The sequence below is a fragment of the Oncorhynchus keta genome, chromosome 26, assembly GCF_023373465.1.
Source record: "Oncorhynchus keta strain PuntledgeMale-10-30-2019 chromosome 26, Oket_V2, whole genome shotgun sequence".
NCBI classification, from domain to species: domain Eukaryota; kingdom Metazoa; phylum Chordata; class Actinopteri; order Salmoniformes; family Salmonidae; genus Oncorhynchus; species Oncorhynchus keta.
In genome coordinates, this window is record NC_068446.1 from 26,621,930 (window position 1) to 26,646,161 (window position 24,232).

At 40.0% G+C, this 24,232-nt stretch overlaps 1 protein-coding gene and 6 non-coding genes across 10 annotated transcripts; all 7 read right to left on the minus strand.

The window, feature by feature from the left end:
- Nucleotides 1-1,891: 1,891 nt before the first annotated feature.
- On the minus strand, nucleotides 1,892-1,963 carry trnad-guc (transfer RNA aspartic acid (anticodon GUC)). Its single transcript has one exon. It is a non-coding gene; the product is annotated as a tRNA-Asp (tRNA).
- Nucleotides 1,964-2,375: 412 nt separating this feature from the next.
- trnag-gcc (transfer RNA glycine (anticodon GCC)) lies at nucleotides 2,376-2,446 on the minus strand. Its single transcript has one exon. It is a non-coding gene; the product is annotated as a tRNA-Gly (tRNA).
- Nucleotides 2,447-3,379: 933 nt separating this feature from the next.
- Nucleotides 3,380-3,451, minus strand: trnad-guc (transfer RNA aspartic acid (anticodon GUC)). Its single transcript has one exon. It is a non-coding gene; the product is annotated as a tRNA-Asp (tRNA).
- A 356-nt stretch (nucleotides 3,452-3,807) lies between these two features.
- trnag-gcc (transfer RNA glycine (anticodon GCC)) lies at nucleotides 3,808-3,878 on the minus strand. The gene has a single exon. It is a non-coding gene; the product is annotated as a tRNA-Gly (tRNA).
- Nucleotides 3,879-5,149: 1,271 nt separating this feature from the next.
- Nucleotides 5,150-5,221, minus strand: trnad-guc (transfer RNA aspartic acid (anticodon GUC)). Its single transcript has one exon. It is a non-coding gene; the product is annotated as a tRNA-Asp (tRNA).
- Nucleotides 5,222-10,379: 5,158 nt separating this feature from the next.
- Nucleotides 10,380-10,450, minus strand: trnag-gcc (transfer RNA glycine (anticodon GCC)). Its single transcript has one exon. It is a non-coding gene; the product is annotated as a tRNA-Gly (tRNA).
- A 2,036-nt stretch (nucleotides 10,451-12,486) lies between these two features.
- LOC118359160 (serine/threonine-protein kinase PAK 2) lies at nucleotides 12,487-22,831 on the minus strand. 4 transcript variants are annotated; one of them, XM_035737475.2, is made up of 15 exons: nucleotides 22,604-22,831; nucleotides 19,020-19,352; nucleotides 16,878-16,984; nucleotides 16,576-16,723; nucleotides 16,448-16,479; nucleotides 16,022-16,141; nucleotides 15,786-15,918; nucleotides 15,605-15,668; nucleotides 15,477-15,525; nucleotides 15,109-15,221; nucleotides 14,818-14,935; nucleotides 14,512-14,611; nucleotides 13,991-14,187; nucleotides 13,695-13,832; nucleotides 12,487-13,509 (listed from the first exon to the last, which is right to left on the minus strand). In XM_035737475.2, the coding sequence occupies exons 2-15, from the start codon at nucleotides 19,207-19,209 to the stop codon at nucleotides 13,423-13,425; spliced, it is 1,596 nt and encodes a 531-aa protein (XP_035593368.1). In that variant the 5' UTR covers nucleotides 19,210-19,352; nucleotides 22,604-22,831; the 3' UTR covers nucleotides 12,487-13,422. The 4 variants fall into 4 exon arrangements, with proteins under 4 accessions (XP_035593368.1, XP_052336411.1, XP_035593367.1 ...); XM_052480451.1 differs by lacking the exon at nucleotides 22,604-22,831 and adding an exon at nucleotides 20,436-20,466; XM_035737474.2 differs by lacking the exon at nucleotides 22,604-22,831 and adding an exon at nucleotides 19,712-19,856.
- Nucleotides 22,832-24,232: the final 1,401 nt, after the last annotated feature.

Sequence of the window (24,232 nt, forward strand, 5' to 3'; positions counted from 1 at the left end):
GCATTCTCTCAACCAGCTTCATGAGGTAGTCACCTGGAATGCATTTCAATTAACAGGTGTGCCTTGTTAAAAGTTAAGTTGTGGAATGTCTTTCCTTCTTAATGCGTTTGAGCCAATCAGTTGTGTTGTGACAAGGTAGGGGTGGTATACAGAACATAGACTTAGTCTTTTACCAAATAGGGCTATATTATTGCATGTTAAGTTCTAATTCTCAGAGTAAAACAGACATTATGAAAGCTTAACCATGTTTATTTCTTCCCAGAGGGTCAATACCGCTGCATTAGACCAAACATGTTTCCACCACCACAACTATATATACTCCAATTTAGGGACTCCTCCTCTCCAATCCTTACATCTTTTATGGTTAGACAGGAAGACTAAGTAATAGGGTGATAAACCAGAGGCAAGGCAAAACTTCTCCAGCTCCTTCAAGTTGTATGGGTTCTGCTCGTGTACAGCAATCTAAGTCATACCACAGATTCTCAAGTGGATTGAGGTCTGGGCTTTGACTAGGCCATTCCAAGACATTTAAATGTTTCCCCTTAAATCACTTGAGACTGAAACAGGTTTCCCTCAAGAATTTCCCTGTATTTAGCGCCATCCATCATTCTGACCAGTTTCCCAGTCCCTGACGATTAAAAACATCCACACAGCATGACGCTATGTCTGGCGCAAACCCAACACCTCATCACCCAGAGAAATACCATCCCCACAGTGATGCATGGTGTTCTCGGGGTAATGACAGGTGTTGGGTTTGTGCCAGACATAGTGTTTTCCTTGATGGACAAAAAGCTACATTTTAGTCTCATCTGACCAGAGTACGTTAAAAGTTTCTTCTCCACAACTTTGTCCCTGACCTGTTTGGCCGGCTCCTTGGTCTTCATTGTGCCACTTGCTTGGTGGTACCCCTTGCTTAATAGTGTTGCAGACTCTGGGGCCTTTCAGAACAGGTGTATATGTACACTGTGATCATGTGTCAGATCATGTGACACTTAACTAAAGCCCACCTGTGTGCAATCTAACTAATTATGTGACTTCTGATGGTAATTGGTTGCACCTGATCTTATTTAGGGGCTTCATAGCAAAGGGGGTGAATACATATTTTGAGAGTTTTTTAAAACAAGTATATTTTTTTCATTTCACCTCACCAATTTGGACTATTTTGTGTATGTCCATTACATGAAATCCACATACAAATCCATTTAAATTACAGGTTGTAATGCAACAAAATAGGAAAAACGCCAAGGGGGATGAATAATTTTGCTCGTCACTATAGCTGTCAATAAAAATAGCAGATACATTCCATTACAGCTGCGTGCCCTATTGTATGTTTGGACAACAAGTTTCTCTATGAGTGAAAGTAAGTGTATAAGCTAATGATCAATTTATGTATGATATTCCTGGGAGTGTGTAAAATGTTTAATTACCGTGGCATTTCTTCTGTATGTTCTCTATAGTTATGTACTTTAAAATGTATCAAATTTGGGCAAAATCCTGGCAATAATGTAATTCTTCACTGGCTTAGTCTGAAAATGTGCACACACTGCTGCCATCTGGTGGCCAAAATGTACATTACACCTAAGACTCCTATCTGAAAGTAATACAAACAAAAACATTTTTTTGTCTTTTACCACATCTGAAGTATTATATTATCCTACATTCATTTCACATTTCCACAAACTTCAAAGTGTTTCCTTTCAAATGGTATCACTAATATGCATATCCTTGCTTCAGGTCCTAAGCCAGATGTCATTTTAGGTGAAAATTGAAAAAAAGGGTACGATCCTTAAGAGGATAATGTACACAAATGTCTATCCCAGTAAAATGGTGATATTTCAGGTCTCAGTTTCAAATCAAAATTGATTTAAAGGAAGTTAAGAAAAAAATATTCCTCCCCGTCGGGGAATTGAACCCCGGTCTCCCGCGTGACAGGCGGGGATACTGACCACTATACTAACGAGGACTGAAGACATATCAACAATGTTTTTTATAAAACTGGCCCCAAATTGTTGGCTACACTTGATATAGTGTATGACTGCCTCAAGTAACTTTTTACTGACACAGTCTAAACATTTTAGCAAAGAGGTTTCAAAATGTGATTTTTAGCTAGGTTAGCTAACATATTGCCAAAGAGTGAAAAGACATAGCTAACTATGTTTCAACACGCCATATTTTTGTTTAGGTAAAAAGGGAAAGAACTGGCTTTATCAGTTGTCGAGTCTTATAATAGTATCAACAATGCTAGCTAGCTATACCTACACTTAGTTGTTCATATCATGATACATATATTTAAAAAGCGGGGATTGGAGTGGATAAACATGCTAAAAAAAAAGAGTGAAGAACCGATAAAAAGAAAATAGAGCAAAACATATCGTTGCATTGGCCGGGAATCGAACCCGGGCCTCCCGCGTGGCAGGCGAGAATTCTACCACTGAACCACCAATGCCTATTTATCTGCTAAAAACAAGGTGTATAAATAAGATCCATAAAACGGTTTTTGATGCGCTTATATAGCAGATTTACCCTATTCACACGTTTAAAACACGGAAGCGTAACGCAGAAACGATGTATACAACTTCTTCTGAGCTCACGTATCCATATGCGTGCCACTAGAAACCCCTGTATTACCATGTTTTTGTTAGCTGATACGTCATGACAAAATACACCATATTACTGTCCTGCTAATGTGGCTGCTGGACCTTGTAGGCTAAACTGCAGAGCAAAAACCCACGACTGACGCAAATGGTTGTCCAATTAGTGAGGCAAGATGCAGTAATTTCGATATGAATATGCATGCTTTTGAGCTGCCATTCAAATGCCTTAGGCTATTGACTGCAGTTTACAGCCAAGAGTTTTGTACTCACTTGAAAACAATAACATTATTGACAACATGACAACAACATGGTAGTAGCACAAAACATCAACAGCACAAAGGACAAGAATGCATATACAACAATACACCACGCAGAGCAGCCACAACTTGCCAGTAAGCGTGTCCACTTGCTGTGCGGTAGCACAGAGAACAGTCTATGACTTGGGTGACCGGAGTCTTTGACAAATGTATTTTTATTTTTTTACCATTTGTCAGGAACCAATACACAACAGTCAGTTGTGTGTGTGTGTGTGTGTGTGTGTGTGTGTGCGTGCGTGCGTGCGCGCGCGCGTGCGCACGTGTGTGTGTGTGTGTAAAACTGTTTGACAGCATATCATGATTTTTATGATCATATTCTACCTACCTTTGTCAGAAGAACGATAATGAATTCCCATACCCAATATCATCTTGCACATGATAACCAATATGTCTATCCCAGTAAAATGGTGACGCTTCAGGTATCTCAGTCACAAATCAACGGTGAAAGGAGTTAATTAAAATAGTTTACTCCCCGTCGGGGAATTGAACCCCGGTCTCCCGCGTGACAGGCGGGGATACTGACCACTATACTAACGAGGACTGATGATCTTTGAACACAATGTGTTTTATAACACAATGTGTTTTCAGCAGGTACTACAAGTTCTAACTTGAACTAGAATAGCTTTCTGCTGGCACAGTCTAAACACTTTAGCAATGTGATTACAAAGCGCCAATATTTTTGTTTAGGTCAGAAGGGAAAGAACTTTCTTTATCAGTGTCGAGTTTTATAACGTTATCAACAACACTAGCTAGCTATAGCTACCCTTAGTTGTTCAAATAATTATACATATTTTTTAAAAGTGAGGATTTGAGTGGGTTAACCTGTTACAAAAAGAGTGAAGAACAGATGAGCTAATTTAGAAAATAATCTGGATAACGGAAGCAAAAGATACTGATGCATTGGCCGGGAATCGAACCCGGGCCTCCCGCGTGGCAGGCGAGAATTCTACCACTGAACCACCAATGCTTACTTCTCTGTCGAAAAGCAAGATCTATAAACAGTATTATAAACATATAATAATTTCATGCATATTGACATTAGAAGCCTCCTCCCTAAGTTTGTTCTATTCACTGGTTTAGCACACTCTGCCAACCCGGATGTTCTAGCTGTGTCTGAATCCTGGCTTAGGAAGACCACCAAAAATTATGAAATGTTAATTCCAAACTACAACATTTTCAGACAAGATAGAACTGCCAAAGGGGGTGGTGTTGCAATCTACTGCAAAGATAGCCTGCAGAGTTCTGTCCTACTATCCAGGTCTGTACCCAAACAATTTGAACTTCTACTTTTAAAAATCCACCTCTCTAAAAACAAGTCTCTCACCGTTGCCGCCTGCTATAGACCACCATCTGCCCCCAGCTGTGCTCTGGACACCATATGTGAACTGATTGCACCCCATCTATCTTCAGAGCTCGTGCTGCTAGGCGACCTAAACTGGAACATGCTTAACACCCCAGCCATCCTACAATCTAAACTTGATGCCCTCAATCTCACACAAATTATCAATGAACCTACCAGGTACCTCCCCAAAGCCTTAAACACGGGCACCCTCATAGATATCATCCTAACCAACTTCCCCTCTAAATACACCTCTGTCTTCAACCAAGATCTCAGCGATCACTGCCTCATTGCCTGCATCCGTAATGGGTCAGTGGTCAAACGACCTCCACTCATCACTGTAAAACGCTCCCTGAAACACTTCAGCGAGCAGGCCTTTCTAATCGACCTGGCCGGGGTATCCTGGAAGGATATTGATGTCATCCCGTCTCACAGGTCTGTGAGAGCTGGAATTCTTACTGGTTGGTAGGTGATCAAATACTTATGTTGTGCAATAAAATGCTAATTAATTACTTAAAAATCATACAATGTGATTTTCTGGATTTTTGTTTTAGATTCTGTCCCTCACAATTGAAGTGTACCTATGATTTTAAAAATGACAGACCTCTACATGCTTTGTAAGTAGGAAAACCTGCAAAATCGGCAGTGTATACACACACACACACACACACACACACACACACACACACACACACACACACACACATAAACTGTTCGATAGCATATCATGATCTTTAATGATCATATTCTACCTACCTTTGTCAGAAGAACGATAATGAATTCCCATACCCAATATTATCTTGCCCATGATAACCAATATGTCTATCCCAGTAAAATGGTGACGTTTCAGGTATCTCAGTCACAAATCAACGGTGAAAGGAGTTAATTAAAATATTTTTCTCCCCGTCGGGGAATTGAACCCCGGTCTCCCGCGTGACAGGCGGGGATACTGACCACTATACTAACGAGGACTGAAATCTGGCAAACACAATATGTTTTATAAAACTGGCCCAACATGCTCTGCAGATGATACAGTTTATAACTTGAATTTAAGTAGCTTTCTTCTGGCACAGTCGGAACATTTTAGCAAAGGGATTACAACATGTGATTTTTTTTAGCTAGGTTAGCTAACATATTGCCAACCAGTTGGAAGACATAGCTGACTAACTATATTTCAGCACGCCATATTTTTGTTTAGGTCAGAAGGGAAAGAACTTCTAGCTGAGGAACAATTTGAGGGTTTTCTCACAAAGTTTATATTTTTAGACTGCAGTTGCAATTCGTTTTTTTTCTACCAAAAAAGTATATCTAACCATACAATGTAGCTATTTTGAATAATTTTGTAATTAATCAAACCATTGAAATATATTTTTGACGATTTCCAACGAGCAAGCTAGCTATCGAAAAGTTTCAGCGTGTGTATTTAAGTTAGCCTGGTAATGTCTTCATAGCTAGTAGCATGGAATCAGGACATTACCAAACTGTTGCTGAGATAATGGATGTTGAAACTTTCAAGGAGAAAAGAGGCATGGTTGAAACTCACTCATATGCTTGCAGTGTGAAAAAGGGGGTGAATGTGATTCATACCCGAATACCTCAACCAAGGTGCAACTTCCAAAGACACTAAGAAGAACCATCCAAAGCCAGTTACTGGACAACATCACAGATTACATGGATTTTGTGAAAAAGAACACTTATCAGTATCGTTAACCTGAAGAAATCGATTGATGTCAGTGCTGAGGAAGTAAAAACTCCGAAGCAGCAGAACGCAACATTGAAAATTCAGGTTGCAAAGCAGGAGAGGAAACTCACTGAAATGGAGTCAAAGGTAAACGAGAATGACTGGTATTGTCGGAGAGGAAATCTTCGAATTTATGGAATAGCAGAAAAATCTGACGAGAACATCAAAGCAAGAGTGAAGGACATTTGCAGGGCAATAGTCCCGGACGAGGAGTGAAATGTTTTTGCAGGTTCTCTGGATGTAGTGCACCGCCTGTGTAGGCTGAGAGATGGGGAAAACAACCAGCCACCACGACCAGTGATCATGAGATTCATCTCCAGGACAGCGAGGGATATGTATTGGGAAAAGTGCAAAGAAAAATGACTATTTATAGAAGAACAACCCGAGGATCTGACAGCATTTGACAAAGAAGCTCGGAATCGTCTGTGGCCGAATCGTCTGTGGCCGATGGCCAAGGAAGGAAGGGAAAAGTGCATACTTTAGGGGGCCAAGGCTTTTGCTAATGGAAGGGAAATTCACGCTGACGCCTAGCTTGATGACTGCTGGATTTATGAAGTGAGTTGTGCAGGACTGAGTTTATTTGCATCTGATTCAACGTTATATTTATTGAGGAAAGGGCATTGTTTGTGTGAACTTTTTTTACAAAAATAATTTATGGCAGGGATACTCGCTCCGACACTTAATGTTAGCTTGATGGCTATTCGTTTTACAAAGTTATTTGCAATTGTGTGTGTGTGTGTGTGTGTGTGTGTGTATATATATATATAATTTAGGTCAACCACTTGCGTGGTGCAAAGGACTGTTTTTATTTGCAACTAGTAAGAACTTTTCTTTCTGTGAGAACCCGATTCATGTGAACGTATACAAGTTGAATATTAAGTCACTGTGATAGTAAATGTCCATTTCTGTTTTTTCTATTAATGCCAGGGGAATCCGTAATATTTTGAAAAGGAAATCTTTATTTTTGTATTGTAAGGGTAAGAGTGCCGACTTATTTCATTCAAGAAACGCAACAGATACTGCGTTTTGGAAGTGTCAATTGGGTCAGCAGGTGTCGCTATTTTAAAAGGCCATTTTAATAAGGGTCATACATTGAGTCAAGAAGTAGATAATACAGGGAGATGGATTATACTATTGGTAGATGTCAACCACATTCAATTCATTGTTGTAAATACTTATGCTTCCAATAAGAAGTGAAGTAACTGTATTTTATTTAGAGACATTGAGAGTAAAATAAGTAAAATTATGTCAACATTTCCATTGGCAAAAGTAATATGGGGTGGAGATTTTAATACAGTATTACATGATAATCTAGATAGAAGCCACCTAAGGATAGCAGTTCTGTTTGTGAGATAAGGAATATATGTCTAAGGTTAGGTGTTCTAGATATTTGGAGTCATAAGAACCCAGATAAGATTATGTTTACATGGAGTACCAAAGATGTATCTATACAATCCCGTATTGATTTCTGGCTGATATCTGAAGATATGGCTGACAAGGTTCATACGGTCTCGATTGAACCATCGATTTTAACAGACCACAAAGGGATCTCAATAAAGATAAATATGCATGGTTTGTCAACAAAAAACGTTAGTAAAGGTTATTTGAAAATTAACAAGACTACCCGAGGGTGAAGTATTTAAGAAGGAAGTAGCAAGAATTATTGATAAATACTGGAATTGTGCCTCTGTTATGAATACATTTGGAAGTTACTAGGAGCTAATGAACTTTTATATAAGGCTTTTGGCTATTTCAATGGGGAAAGAAATTGCTCATGCCAAGAGAAAGAATATGACATCATAAAGGGAATAACGGATTATACTAAAAAAACTGAACTAACTAATCAGGAATTACTGGAGCTATCATCATTGCAAATGCAGTTAGACTATCTATGAGGAAAAGGCCCGGGGAGCGTTTGTAAGATCAAGACAAATGGATGGAAGAGGGAGAGAAAAATACAAAATATTTCTTTAATTCAGAAAAAAAATGCAGGCGAAAATACTTCCATATGTAAATGAATGATTAATAATACTCCCAATGAAAATCCAAAAGAAATCTCACAGCATGTTGCCCAGTTTTATCAGAATCTATATACATCAGCCCAGTCTACCTCCAATATAGATATTTTCTTAGACAATGTAGCAAACATTGCTAAGAAGATATATAATGATTTCAGGGATTTTTGTGATAATGAGTTATCTGAAATTGAGATAAAATACTGTATTAAAAGCCTTAAGGACAATAGGTCCCCTGGACATTATGGTTTAATAAACAAGTTTTATAAAGCATTCAATGGTAAATTGATTCCTTTCATTCTTGCTATGTTTCAAGAATCAATAGAAAAGGGGGAGTTACCGGCTTCCTTAAAGCAAGGTGTAATTACTTTGATTCCCAAACCTAAAGCTTTTGACACTGTAGAACATGAGTTTATGTTCAAAGCAATACATTTGGTGACTTTTTTGAAAGCAGTCCAAACTTTATATAGTGGTTCTACTAGCTCTGTAAAATGAGCTCACGGGACATCTCAAAGATTTGATGTTGGCCGTGGAATTAGGCAGGGTTGCCCAATTAGTCCATTTTTATTTGTATTGGTTACTCAAATTATGGCTCTTCATATCAAGAAAGGGAATTTTCAAGGTGTTTCAGCACTTCGCAATGAATTTAAACTGTGTCAACTGGCTGATGATACCACCATATTATTAAGAAACAGGAATGAGGTTTCTAAAGCAGTTTCCTATTAATATCAATAAGTCAGTCTTATTTCCACTCAAGGATTGTGTTTTACAGGAAGTATATGGTATCCCAATTAAAGATAAGGTTATCTTGGAATTGTTATATGCAAGGATAAAAAACAAAGGAGTGAATTAACTTTAACCTCATTATTGAGAAAATAAAGAATATATTGGACCTCTGGTTGCTGAGAGATATTTCATTATACGGTCAGGTTTTATTGTCCAAAGCTGAAGGGTTATCCAGATCGGTTTATGTCTCGTTATCACTTGAATTATCCCCTAAAATTGTAAAGGACTTAGATAAGATTCTTTATCATTTTATTTGGAGGAACAAGCCTCACTATCTATGAAAAGATATTGTCACTAATACCCAAGAACAAGGAGGTCTTGAGGTTTTAGATTTCAATACTCTAAATACTACTTTTAAAATAAATTGGATTCTGAAGTATGTTAAGAACCAGAACAGTATTTGGAATGTCTTCCCTAAGTATTTATTTGACTGTTGGTGGTTTAGAATTTTTTCTTCAGTGTAATTTTGATGTTGATAAAATCCCAGTAAAGTTGGCCAAATTCTGTAAGCAGGAAATTTTATCTTGGATGTTAGCGTATAAACACCATTTTTCCCCTCACAGATACTTTATATGGAACAACAAAGATAGATGATTTAAAAATAAGTCTATTTTTTTTCGTAACTGGTTTGAGAATACAATTATTTTGGTTGGTCAGTTACTGAATGAGGATGGATATCTACTCTCATATAGGGAATTTCTTGATAAGTTTAAAATTCCGATAACCCCGAACGAATATGCAATTGTTTTTGATTGTTTGTGATACTACAATTCCCTCAGCAAGATTCTTTTGGTCAAATATCTATGGTGATATACAATGGGGGAATGGAAAATTGAGAACAAATATTGTATCAGTAACAAGGTAAAGGGAGTTTATTTTAAAATGTTACATATAATTTATCCTGTGAAACATGTTTTGGAAAGATTCAAGCTGAATATTGACTATAAATGTGATTTCTGTGGAATGGAGAAGGAGACCATTTTCAATTTGTTTTTTGCCTGTATTTATAGTAAAGTTTTTTTGGATTGACATACAGAATTTTGTTACAAAAAAAATAGGACAGCTTGTACTATTTAATGGTTTTGATATAATGATTTATTTCAGGAATTCTGACATGAATAAAGATGTAGTATATTATTATATATAATTAAACTGCTAATAATACTAGGTCAATTTCATATTCACAAATGCAAATGGTCTAATTCAAAACCTAACTTTTTTTGCTTTATAAATTAATTTAAACAGTATGGCAGTACTTTAACTAAAATGAAAAACAAAAAGGCTTTTAAAAACATGTTATATAATTAATTAATATGTTTGTTTAGGATTCCTGGCAATGTAAAAAGTTTGTATGTATGCTTGTTTGCATGTGACATTTAATAATGCATGTGCATTATTCTTTTGTTTGTTGATATTTTGTTAATAATTTATTTTTTATTTTTTTGAGTTTTATAATATTAATCAACAATACTAGCTAGCTAGTTGTTCAACTCATGATACACATTTTTAAAGAGTGGTACAATGCTACAAAAAGAGTGAAGAACAGATAAGGAAAATAAAGTGGATAATGGAAGCAAAACATGTCGATGCATTGGCCGGGAATCGAACCCGGGCCTCCCGCGTGGCAGGCGAGAATTCTACCACTGAACCACCAATGCTTACATTTTGCAGAAACGCAAGATTTATTAACAGTATTATAATACGGTATTTGGCGAATATATAGTAATAACTGTTGTAGTAAGAAAACATGTTTATTCTTCTCATTCTCAAACATTTTTATGAATACATGGAAGCCAAACGCAGAAACTACAAATCCCTGCATTAACATGTTTATACTTCATGACAAAATACCTCATACTATACAGTCCTGCTAATGTGTCTGGACCTAAACTGCAGAGAAAGAACCCATGACTGACCCGAATGGTTGTCCAATTAAGCAGGCTCGATGTAGTTATTTTGAAATGAATATGCATGTTTTTGAGCAGTCATTCAAATGCCTTGGGCTATTGACTGCAGTTTACAGCATAGAGTAGAGTTTTGTACTCACTTGAAAACAATAATAACATTCTTCATTACATTGTGTTGTTGTAGCCTACGTAGGATACATTTCTTGGATGGTATAAAAACTGAAACAATTGGGTAGCATTTCAAGCTGCATACCATAGCTCTGGGAGCGCACAGTGTAGGCAGCTACCTATGATTTCATCTGATATACTTGTTTTTATTTCGCTGTGTAAATTGACTGGATATATTCACCGCATTATTAAGCCTAACATTAAGCTTATAAATGATGGGATAATATGCATACGCTTCTAACTTTAGTAGCTATAGGCTACTTCGAGTATGTCTGTCTTCATTGTTCTGTTGCGCAATTACGCACCTGGCCTCTCCGCTGCCATGGCTATTTCTTTTAAAGCTTGGACACTTATTTCGACCTCCACCTCGTTCTGCTCCTCCTACAACTATTAGAGTATTGGAGAGCTGAAGCTTGTTGAATGGAAGATAATGCTGTAGCCTAACAGGAGTGGAGTTGGAAGGAGAATGCATATTTTTTTGATAGTAAGCCTATTATTTTAACACCAGCTACATCCTGAAAAAAATAGGCCAACACCAAACGAGTGGCCTGCTAATGTACCTTTCTGGACCTTCTAAGTTGTGGAGAATAGACCCACACGGTTGCATAATCAGGCCTATGCAGTTACTTTGGCATGAAACAAAACAGGAAGTATGAGTGGTTATTCATATTAGCCTACATCACTGCAGTGTATAATAACTGTGTATTCACTTGATAACAAGAATACATTCCTCATTGCACTGTGTTGTAGCCCAGGTAAAATAATTGTTTTCTAAAAAGTAGGCCTAATAAATGGTGGAGCTTTGTGTGCCCAGGGATAAATCTAATAATCCTAGATTTTGAAGATCCTTGATTAGGTGACAGTACAGAATGTCAGCTTTTATTTTATAACCCAAAACACAACTAAACCAACTGCAAATGTATCCAACGACTTTGTAGAGTTTGATGTAGTCATTGTGTGCAAGGAATATGGGACGAAATACTAAACCTTTGACTACCTTGATACACTAGAAATCAATTTGTCCAAATAATTATGACTTCATGTGGGAGGCGTGGGGACGATTAGATACACAAAGTGCTTTCATTTCTAAAGGTAAAACCCTCAAATACAGATAGTCACCTTTTACTGTTGCCCCATATAAAACATTTGAACTCAAATCTCAAACGCTGGAGTAAAGCGACAAAAATGTTAGCTTCACTGTCCATATACATATGGAGGGGAGTGTATATACAGGCATGATTTAAGACAACCAAAATCATAAGGTGTTTTATGAAAAACAAATGTCTTTGTCTTTTGATCCAAATTTAATAGCTACAAAATGTTCTCATGGAGTATCATTCCTTGAGCCCACTCTTGGATGGTATCTTAGTGTGTCTTTCACACATCGCCATTCCATTTAAGAATCATGGTATACAGATAATAAAACAAGAATAAGGACTAAATAAACAGCTGAATTTACTAGAATTTGCAGACAATTATCAGATTGTTAGTTATTCAAATAGAAAAAAAGAAACGGTAAATATACATTGCCTTCTTTAGCCTACAAAGCTACCTGGCCTGACATCCATATCTTCTTAGCTTCAGCACTGAATTAGACAAAAAGTACAGAATTCGACATGTACAATAGTTCCATTTTTAATAAGAACAAAGAAAGTCGGCACAAGCTAGAATAAACCCTGTCATTCTACAATTGAATTTGTCCATAAATTGCACCTCCACTACCAAGAAGAGGCTAATGATACAAGAGGAAATCACTGGTTAGACTGCCAAATGAGGCAACCCTATATCATCATCAATATCACCACATTCACTGTAATAATGGAAATGTTTTGAAATGTCTTTCCTATAACAAATGTGAGAATAATCCAAAGATTTAAAATCGGGCACCAGGTGGAATAACAGTTTTCATTAAATGATAGGCCCATAACATGATCAGTCAGGACACATGAAATTCAAGTATCAAAATGATTAAGAGGATACTAACTAGCGTTAGAGGAAACTACAATGACAGTAAAAATGGAGAAACAAACCAACATGACACAATCAACAATACATTAGGCCAGGGGTAGGCAACCCTAGTCCTGGAGTGCCGCAGGCACTTCATGCTTTTGATTTAACCGACCTGGAAGACCAGGTGTGCTGAACTTAGCTCAGTTGGTCGGGTGTGGTGCCTAGTTGGAACAAAATCCTGAAGTACCTGTGGCACTCCTGGAACAGGAGGTTGCCTACCCCTGCATTGGGCAATGTTTTGCATTTAAGGCAGTGATATTTCTTCCAAAAAGTAGGAACTAGATAGCTATGCTCATTCCATGTTAAATACAAATTAAGCCCCAACGTGACCCACCGCCAATGTTTTCTTGTACAAAATAAAGTCTTCAAAGATTTGAGTGAGAATCAGTTCATATGGCCAGCGGTGGGTAGTGTTCTGGATGTTTTTGGTCTCCTTCACAGTGAGGGTTGTCAGGGCTTATCAGACTGGAGCATAGTGGTGTTGGCACAGATCAACAGTTGGCACAGATCTGGCACAGCGTTGTTTGTATGTTCTATTTGTTCGGTTAACGGTTGCCTTTCATGGCCTCCTTAGCAGCCAAGATTAGAGGTGTAAGACTAGACAGGGGTTTTGCCAGCTTCAGGAAGGGATGCTAGACAAAAAGAAGAGAAGGAGAAGAACGAGAGTAAAGGGTTAACTTTGAAGCGCATCTCTATTGTAGTACATGCAGACAGGGTAATGATGGAGGAGTATATACAGCCAAATCCAACCAGTCAAGTTGACACAAGAGTAGAAGAGCAAATCACAAAGGAAGCCATAGATAGGATGGGTCATCACCTGCAGCAGCTCTTTGCCCCCACCTCTCTTCTCCACATCCATTTCCAGGCAAAGGTTAAGGAAGTCTCTGAATATGGGAGACAGTTTCTCTGGGTTCTGAAGTTCTGGAGTCCCATTTGTGGCAATCAGGTACAGTGCCTGGGGGAGAGGAGAGTGGGAAGAGGAGAACTGTGAGGTGCTGGAAAAGTATTTTACATCCATGTCAGTATCACTATGGAACTAGCTTTTGATGCACTGTGATATAGTAAAAGAAAGAAATATAATTTTAGGAGGATGCTGCTCTTTGGTTCACTTACTCTTAGCGGGTTCTCATTGAGGTATGGAGGCTCCCCCTCAACCATCTCAATGGCCATGATGCCCAGTGACCAGATATCAACCTTAGGCCCATAGGCTTTCCGGGTCACCACCTCAGGAGCCATCCAGTAAGGCGTACCCACCATGGTGCTGCGCTTGCTCTGCTCTGGAGTGATCTGGGCGCAGAAACCAAAATCGGCTGCACAGAGAGAAGGGAGGTGGAATTCAGAGAGATGGAGACATATGTTAGTGAGGGACTGAATGGTAGCAGTACAAACAGTAGCACCAGCTTGTAATAGTCATTTGTTAACTATCCTTGCCAAATTGGTACTTTTCTTTCATAGGATGCAGATGGCAAATTCCAGCTATAAATATGAATATAGAACAGTTTCCCAACATCAAAGCGAATCCATATACCCGCAGATTTTCAATAAGGTACATTTCCACCCCCAACTATTAGGGCTGTTACTTCCTCTACATAGGCCATGGCTAGCCTGGGGTTTAGTGGGAGAGGGAGACTCACTGAGTTTGACTGAGCCATCCATTCCCAGTAGCACGTTGTCACTCTTGATGTCACGATGGATGACCTGGTTCGCATGAAGGAACTCCAGTGCTTGTAAACACTTCAGATGGGGAAACCAACAGCAGAGAGAGAGAGAGAGAGAAAGAGAGCAATGGAGCGAGAGGGGATGAAGAAACAACGGTCAATATTTCCACATAAAATAAAGGCTCTAAATGTGAACACACAAGTTACCCACCCAGCCACTGTTAAAGGGTAAAGGGTAAACAGGTCAAGGTTAATGCAGTGTGCCGTATAAGAGCTGGTCACCTCTCTGCAGACAGCAGCTATCTGAGCCTCGTCCATGCAGGTCTCTGTCACCACATCAGTCAGCGAACCACCAGCCAAATACTCCATCACCACATAGAGCTCCTCTCCCACCAGGAAACTAACAAACACACACAGACACCAAAGCCGGAGAGGTTGTTAGGGTATATTGTATTGTACAATATCGTACACCCAGTAGTGTTCCACCATCACCAGAAAGTTAGGTTTGGCACCCCCAACTTACACCAAAGTTAGTGCTGTTAAGCTTAATTATATATTTGACCATTCCATTACCTGTCTACATAGTTGACAATGTTCGGATTCTTTAACTCTTTCATCACCATAATCTCATTGATTATCAGCTCCTTCTTGGGCTGCTTCTGTAGGTTGATCTGTTTAATGGCCACCTGTGAGAAACAGCCAGAAATAAGGAAAGGTTCAAAATGATCCTCTAAAATGGGTGTGTGTGATTAGTTATCCTGCAATCTCTCAACTCCTGCCAGGCTTACAGTTTTCAAACGCTTTCCCCATTTCTGTCTCTCTGGATCTAGTCTCTGCCGCACTTTGAACATCATTACTCAGCTCTCTAGGTCTCCTACCATTTACTATTCTCCTCAATCCACCAAGCCTACAACCAATGACAACCCTTAATTCCCCTTTACCTCCTGTCCAGTGGCGACGTCAATGGCTGTGAACACTGTCCCTGAAGCCCTGTGTGGAGACGGTTACATATTTTTAATAACTTGGACACACACAATACACCCCAATTACCACCTTCAAATGAACTTACCCCTGTCCAATTTTTTCATATCTTGTGTACTTCTTTCTGGGATCTCCAATGCTGACAATAGTTCCTGTGGGCAAAGATAAAGTTATACAGACCAATACTAAATTCTCCTGACAAGAGAGTTATTTTAATAACTACCAGTAAAATTGTCATGTTGGTATTGTAAGAAATGTAGTGTGTTTACGCAGTTTGTCCATGATCTCCTCGTCTGACATCTTGCCCTTCTTCTTCTGTCTGTCTAGAGCCTTGGAGGCTGCGTCTCCATCTGGACACGTGGCTGGAGCAGGGATGGGGTCAATGACGGAGCGAGTGTAAACCTGCAGCAGAAACACACACAATAAATAAATAAGAATGAGGGAATGAGCGATTGTGAGCAAGAGCAAAAGAAAATTCAGATGAGCTCCCGTCAAAATTACTCACACTCTTAGTGTATTCTGGACGTGGTGCCACAATGGGTGGGGGAGCTTCATCATCATCATCATCATCATCATCAATGTCCTTGATACTGATCGATGAGGGTTCCGTGCCCTTTTTGACCGGCTATTGCAGAAAAGATAGACATTTCATATATAGCCCACACATCATTTCAGGGGTGCTATAAATATGGTCAAGGACCAAAAAATCCCAGCCCCATAGTATTCAGGTAGCTAGTAAGGGAAAGCGGGATACCTAGTCAGTACAACTGAATGCCTTCAACTGAAACGTGTCTTCCACATTTATCCCAACATCTCTGAATCAGAGAGGTGCGGGGGGCTGTCTTAATCGACATCCATATCTTTCGCACCCGGACAATAAGGGCAGAATGACAGATTTTGAAGTAATAACTAGAAAGAAGTCAGTACTTACAGAGTGGGGTCCTGCAGGGAAACCATCCTTTTCTAAAAAATGAAAAGGGAGAGGGAAATAATTGCAGTCTTGAAAGAGTCTATAACAATCTTAGAAAACAGCAAAGTGTCATCCATGAGAAAGCTCACCAGAGGAGAAACTGAGGTATTTCTGGCGGCCGTTGCCTGTAGAATCATAGAATTTGAGCACGTCGAGAACAGCCTGGGGGTTCTTTTTCTGCTCTGACTTTGTGATGTTTGACGTCTGGAGGAGCCGTGCCCATTGCTCTGGCATGCCCTATCAGAGAGGAGGATACAAAGAGATGGGGTCAGGGGTCAATCAACTAACTCTGGTAGAATCAAAAACAAGCAGTACTACGGTCCTCCAGGCTGGGATTTGAGTATCCCTGGAATAAGAGTTGAAAAGTCGGACGAAAGTGACCCTTACTCACAGTGAACTCCCCAGTGACAGCATCAAAGCCAACGTGGATAGTGTGTTCAAAGTCTGAAGGAGGAGAGATCTCTGGTCGTTCTTTGTCCCGGTCTTTCTTTCTACCACCTGAAAGTCAACAAATGAACCAATCATTACATTCTCTGTTAATAAATGTGATGAAATGTAATCAGATCTAACAACGGATAGACTGAAATTGGAAAGACCGAAACTCAACTGCTCCCGTCACTGGATAGTCTGACACATACAGATGGAAACTAAAATAAAATGGATTGGTTCTGAACTAAGATACACTGAATGAAATGTAGCCTCTTAATGCACCTTTGGAAAAAATGACTGAGGCTGTGGCTCCATAGGTAACTGTCCCATCCAGCCCCCTGGATCTTTTTTTTCCCCCAGAGCTGAAGATCCAAACCACATTCTGCACATGCATTTCTCTACTTTCACATTTCTCACTGTCAATTGTGAGTAATACTTTTTCAAGTTCTAGCGGTGAAACGTCCATGCAGCATCTGCATACCAACCATTTGATCTCAACCAGGTTCATAGAGATATGCATTTAGGTTAGATCTTCTTGAGCTATACAGTGTTGTTTTGAATTATGTACAGAGAGCAAATTTTAGAGCAGATTATGTTAACTTGAGCATAGCTTGTGTTTAGTTCCAATCAAAGCATTTATTTTGTCTAGTGGCGTGGGCATGACAGAAAAATGCGACCATTCGCACAATCATCCTAAAATCTTATAAGAAATTAGGTGTTTTTTTGTATTCCAATAACATTATACCAGGGATCAGCAATTTTGAAGGGAGTGGGGGCCACAAAATACTGTAATCCTGCAATTCTACACATTTTACAATAGGGTGGAATGAAATGGTCGCAGTTTTGAATATGATATCTGAGTGAGACTGACTAATAAAAATCAATGGGGGCCCCCCGGCTGGTAACTCAACCATGACAACAAGTTCAACTATCTTAAGTTAAACTGCCAGCTAACACATTTTAGTAGACATGGGCTAATTGACTGACATAAGAGTAAAACTGCTGATGCAGTGGGTGGGGTTATATCCTTCCTGTTTGGCCCTGTCCGGGGGTGTCCTCATATGGGGCCACAGTGTCTCCTGTCCCCTCCTGTCTCAGCCTCCAGTATTTATGCTGCAGTAGTTTGTGTCGGGGGCTAGGGTCAGTTTGTTATATCTGGAGTACCCCTCCTGTCCTAATTCGGTGTCCTGTGTGAATCTAAGTGTGCGTTCTCTAATTCTCTCCTTCTTTCTTTCTCTCTCTCGGAGGACCTGAGCCCTAGGACCATGCCCCAGGACTACCTGACATGATGACTCCTTGCTGTCCCCAGTCCACCTGGCCATGCTGCTGCTCCAGTTTCAACTGTTCTGCCTTGTTATTATTCGACCATGCTGGTCATTTATGAACATTTGAACATCTTGGCCATGTTCTGTTATAATCTCCACCCGGCACAGCCAGAAGAGGACTGGCCACCCCACATAGCCTGGTTCCTCTCTAGGTTTCTTCCTAGGTTTTGGCCTTTCTAGGGAGTTTTTCCTAGCCACCGTGCTTCTACACTTGCATTGCTTGCTGTTTGGGGTTTTAGGCTGGGTTTCTGTACAGCACTTTGAGATATCAGCTGATGTACGAAGGGCTATATAAATAAATTTGATTTTGATTTGATGCACAACCAAATTTCAAAATTGCACCTTGTGTATTCTACTATTCTAACCCCGACTGAGGGAATTGATCAACAATTGAATTGTTATGTAGAATGAGATCATTACCGTGTGATCTTGCAGACATTTATTCAGCTTTGATCAAACATGAGCAGAATCTAATATGTGCAGAAGCTTCGGGACCTTTGGCTGTCTGTAAGATGGTCCAGACAATGTGGATCCACACCCACTCCGTCCGGTTCCCAACCAGGGACACTAGGACCTCAGGGGGTACTGCGCCTACCCACCAGGGGTACTTGAGAAGACTCATGAGACCATAGGCCTACTGGTATAATGCACAAGGGGGTACTTCAGGGGTACTCTGGGCAGAATAAAATTCAGTTGGTGCTACAGTAACCGAAAAAGGTTGGGAAACCACTGCTTTAGATCCCCTGCCAGTGCACCACCTCTATGGACTCGCGTCTCACCTTTCTCTGCTCCTGAGAAAATTGAGATTATCTTGTTGCGGGGTTTCCTTTCTTCCGGAACCGAGGGCAGGGGCTTGGAGCTGTGATTGGCTGAGAGCGGGTCCTTGCTGGAGCCGGTGCTGAAGATGGTGCTGCTCATCCTGACTGGGGGGGCTGGGGGCTTGTCCTCGGGATTCCCGTTATCACACATGGCCGCAGGGAGCGGGAAGGACAGAAAGAGGGTAACAAAGAGACAGACAGGAGGAAAGAAAGCACTAATGTGCACAATAGACAGAGGTGGGTCAGAGAGATCAGGAATGGGAATCAGAATAGAAGGAGAGCATGGGGTGATATCTGCAAGATAAACGGAGACATAATCAGTTTAACCACAAAAATGACAGGTGAACAAGAGCACATGCACATTGCATAACATATTAGGTGGTATTTGATTTAGAAGAGGCAGTCCAGTATTATGGTTGTAAACCGGTTCATGTTTATCTTGAGGTGAAACTGACTTTACACCACAGAGGAGCACCTTTATCTAGACAGGAAGATTGCTCTGTCAGAACTCATTTTCTCTCTGGCATGTTTTCAGCATTCCCCTATGACTATGCAGAGATATAAACTTAGGAAATCTGCTCTATCATAGCACACATCGTCATTCCCCCTCGAAACATACGCATACAGTACCAGTCAAGTTTGGACACACCTACTCATTCAAGGGTTTTCCTTTGTTTTACTATTTTCTACATTGTAGAATAATAGTGAAGACATCAAAATGATGAACACATATGGAATCATGTAGTAACCAAACAAAAGTTAAACAAATCAAAATATATTTTATATGAGATTCTTTAAAGTAGCCATCCTTTGCCTTGACAGATTTGCACACTCTTGGCATTCCCTCAATCAGATTAATGAGGTAGTCACCTGGAATGCATTTCAATTAACAGGTGTGCCTTGTTAAAAGTTAATTTGTGGAATTTCTTTCCTTAATGCATTTTAGCCAATCAGTTGTATTGTGACAAGGTTGGGGTAATACAGAAGATAGCCCCCCATTTGGTAAAAGACCAAGTCCATATTATGGCAAGAACAGCTCAAATAAGCAAAGAGAAACAACAGTCCATCATTACGGGTCAGTCAATACAGAAAGTGCAGTTGCAGTTGTTCAAGTACAGTTGCAAAAACCATCAAGCGCTATGATGAAACTGGCTCTCATGAGGACCGCCACAGGAAAGGAAGACCCAGAGTTACCTACGCCGCAGAGGATAAGTTCATTAGTTACTTGCACCTTAGATTGCAGCCCAAATAAATGCTTCACAAAGTTCAAGTAACAGACAACTTAACTGTTCAGAGGAGACTGCATAAATCAGGCCTTCATGGTCAAATTGCTGCAAAGAAAGCACCACTAAAGGACACCAATAAGAAGAGACTTACTTAGGCCAAGAAACATGAACAATGGACAATAGACCGGTGAAAATCTGTCCTTTGGTCTGATGAGGCCAAATGTGAGATTTGTTTCCAACAGCCGTGTCTTTGTGAGACCCAGAGTAGGTGAACGGATAATCTCTGCATGTGTGGTTCCCACTGTGAAGCATGGAGGAGGTGGTATTATGGTGTGGGGGTGCTTTGCTGGTGACAGTGATTTATTTAGAATTCAAGGCACACTTAACCAGCATGGCTACCACAGCATTCTGCAGCAATACACCATCCAATCTGGTTTGTGCTTAGTGGGACTATCATTTGTTTTTCAACAGGACAATGATCCAAAACACACCTCTAGGCTGTGCAAGGTCTATTTGACCAAGAAGGAGAGTGATGAGTGCTGCATCAGATGACCTAGCCTCCACAATCATCAGAACTCAGCCAAATTGAAATGGTTTGGGATGAGTTGGACTGCAGTGAAAGAAAAGCAGCCAACAAGTGCTCAGCATGTGGGAACTCCTTCAAGAATGTTGGAAAAGAATTCCAGGTGAAGCTGGTTGAGAGAATGCCAAAACAGTCATCAAGGCAAAGGGTGGCTATTTTAAGGATCTATTTGTTCAACACTTTTTTGGTTACTCACATTAAGCATCTCCAATCCAAAATTAAATCTAGAATCGACTTCCTCATGAAGCTGGTTGAGAAAATGCCAAGTGTGTGCAAAGCTGTCATCAAGGCAAAGGGTGGCTACTTTGAAGAAATACATTTGAATTTGTTTCACACTTTTTTGGTTACTACATGATTCCATGTGTTATTTCATAGTATTAATGTCTTCACTGTTATTCTACAATGTAGAAAAAAGTAAAACAAATGAAGAAAAACCCTTGAATGAGTAGGTGTGTGCAAACATTTGACCGGTACTGTAATTCTAGGAAGAACAACACTGGATGGGTGTGTTGCAGAGGCAATAGGAAGGGACTGGGCAAGAAAATAGGTAGGTCTAGAATTGATTATATATCCCTCAACAGTAATTACTGTCATTTTTCAGAAAGGTGTTGGATACAGAGCTAAGAAAGGCAGTAGAAGTGCAGACAATGGTGGGTTTTTAGAGGGTTAATCATTTCTGTAGTAGAGATCAACAACAGGGAGGGTTGGGTTGAGAAGCCGCATCACAAAAAGCAGCCACATTACTAGCATGTAATGGTCTCCCTTTCATTATATCCTTTGTCATCTCCATCTATGATGTAAAAGAAGTGACCAGGTGAAAGCCAATTCAATACAAAAGGATGTCCACTATATTGCTCACATGTAGCCATCTTCTCAGACCAGCACAGATGAACGAGAGGACATGAAGAGCGGAATCCATGTCAGACTATCGAGAAACACAATAAATCGACTGGGTATGATCATGACCATCATCATAATCACCTTTCAGATCATTAACTTCAGCTAGTCACGAAGGAGAGAAGAGGAATACATATCAATTCTCTCACTCGGCCATCATCGTAAATAAGAATTTGTTCTGAACTGACTTGCCTAGTTAAATAAAGGATAAACATATTATTTTATTTACCATTGACCTAATGTTAGGTCAAGGTTTCTGAAATGTGCAACACAGTAGGGAACTCGATCACCCCCTTATGACTTCCAAACGTGCATTTCCAAGATGGAAAATGCATTCTAGAGTCACTGTGAAAGATCAGATCAAACGTAATACTTGCAGGTGAACTTAGCTAATTAGTTAAGCCTGATTTCAAGAAGATATTAAGTCTAGGCTAGTTAGCTAACAATTTTACCTATTCAACTAAGCTACCTAAAGCAAGTTAGGCTAACAGTTGTCTGGAGTTCAGTTAGCCAGCTAGCTACCTAAAGTTAGCTAGGCTAACAGTTGTCCGGAGTTCAGTCAGCCAGCTTGCTAACGTTAATTGCATATAGTTAGCTAGCTAACAACATTAGAAGTGTGAATTAGCTAGCTTGCGCTGTTATTGCTAGGGCTAGATTAACAAACTAGTTTATCTCCAAGGACGAACGCCAGACAATAAGGAACCCTGCTTGACAATACAGATGTACATTTGGTAAGCAACATAACGACATTAGCTAGATAAGATAGCGCGTTTTCTCGGTGCCGGTAATAATTTACGGGTATTTTATTTGCTAGCCAATGATGTCGACTCGCAACTCACCAGACAGACTCCATACACAACAGAAAACTTGGGTCCAAATCCTCGACGCTGTGAAAGCTTTAATTTGTACATACGTTAAAAAAAAAAATTAAAATAAAAAAATAAAGATTTGATGTAGAGTTTACAGAATATACAGAGTAAACCAATGTATGATTTCAACAGTTCCTATAACTTTTTCGTCATTCTTTGTCGACCGGTGGATTCTTCTTCTTTGGTATCATGGCATTTTGTTTGTGCATGCTGCCACCTACTGTGCGGTAGCTATTTAACCAGCTTCACCTGGAATTCTTTTCCAACAGTCTTGAAGGAATTCCCACATATGCTGAGCACTTGTTGGCTGCTTTTCCTTCACTCTGCGGTCCTACTCATCACACACCATCTCAATTTGTTTGAGGTCGAGGATTGTAGAGGCCAGGTCATCTAATGCAGGACTCCATCACTCTCCTTCTTGGTGAAATAGCCCTTACACAGCCTGGAGGTGTGTTGGGTCATTGTCCTGTTGAAAAACAAATGATAGTCCCACTAAGCCAACACCAGATAGGATGGCGTATCGCTGCAGAATGCTGTGGTAGCCATGCTGGTTAAGTGTGCATTGAATTCTAACTAAATCACAGACAGTTTCACCAGCAAAGCAAGCCCACACCAGAACACCCCCTACACCATGCTTTACGGTGGGAAATACACATGCAGAGATCATCCGTTCATCCACACCGCGTTTCACAAAGACACAGCGTTTGGAACCAAAAATCTGACATTTGGACTCCAGACCAAAGGACACATTTCCACCGGTCTAATGTCCATTGCTCGTGTTTCTTGGTCCAAGCAAGTCTCTTCTTATTATTGGTGTCCTTTAGTAGTGGTTTCTTTGCAGCAATTTGACAATCAGACCATGAAGGCCTGATTCACGCAGTCTCTTCTGAACAGTTGATGTTGTGTCTGTTAGTTGATCTCTTTGAAGCATTTATTTGGGCTGCAATTTCTGAAGCTGGTAACTCTAATGAACTTATTCTCTGCAGCAGAGCTGTTCATGCCATAATATGGACTTGGACTTTTACCAAGTAGGGCTGTATTCTATATACCACCCAACCTTGTCACAACACAACCAATTGGCTCAAATGCATTAAGAAGGAAAGCAATTCCACAAACTAACTTTTAACAAGGCACACCTGTTAATTGACATGCATTCCAGTTGACTAACTCATGAAGCTGGTTGAGAGAATGCCAAGAGTGTGCCTAGCTGTCATGAGTAGGTGTTCTAAAACTTTTGACCGGTAGTGTATAGTATACTACTCACTGGCCTCTCTCTCTGTGCTGGCACATATACACTACTCACAGGGATCCCTCACCCTCAACCCATCTTCCTCTACTTTATTCACTGCCTCTGGCCACCTCTACCTGCCTCTCTCGCACCGGAACCTTCTGATCCCCAGAAACATGGGCACCCCTACAGTTGACACATACAACTTTTACAACACCGAAATTACACAAGCTCTCCTGCACACTTCCTACATCTTGGAATCTCCCTCCTACACACATGACATGACCATAAATGTTGCACCAGAAACACTGCAGTGGCTCTGGCACACAAGATCTAACAGGATAATTGATATATCCTAACATGACTTTATC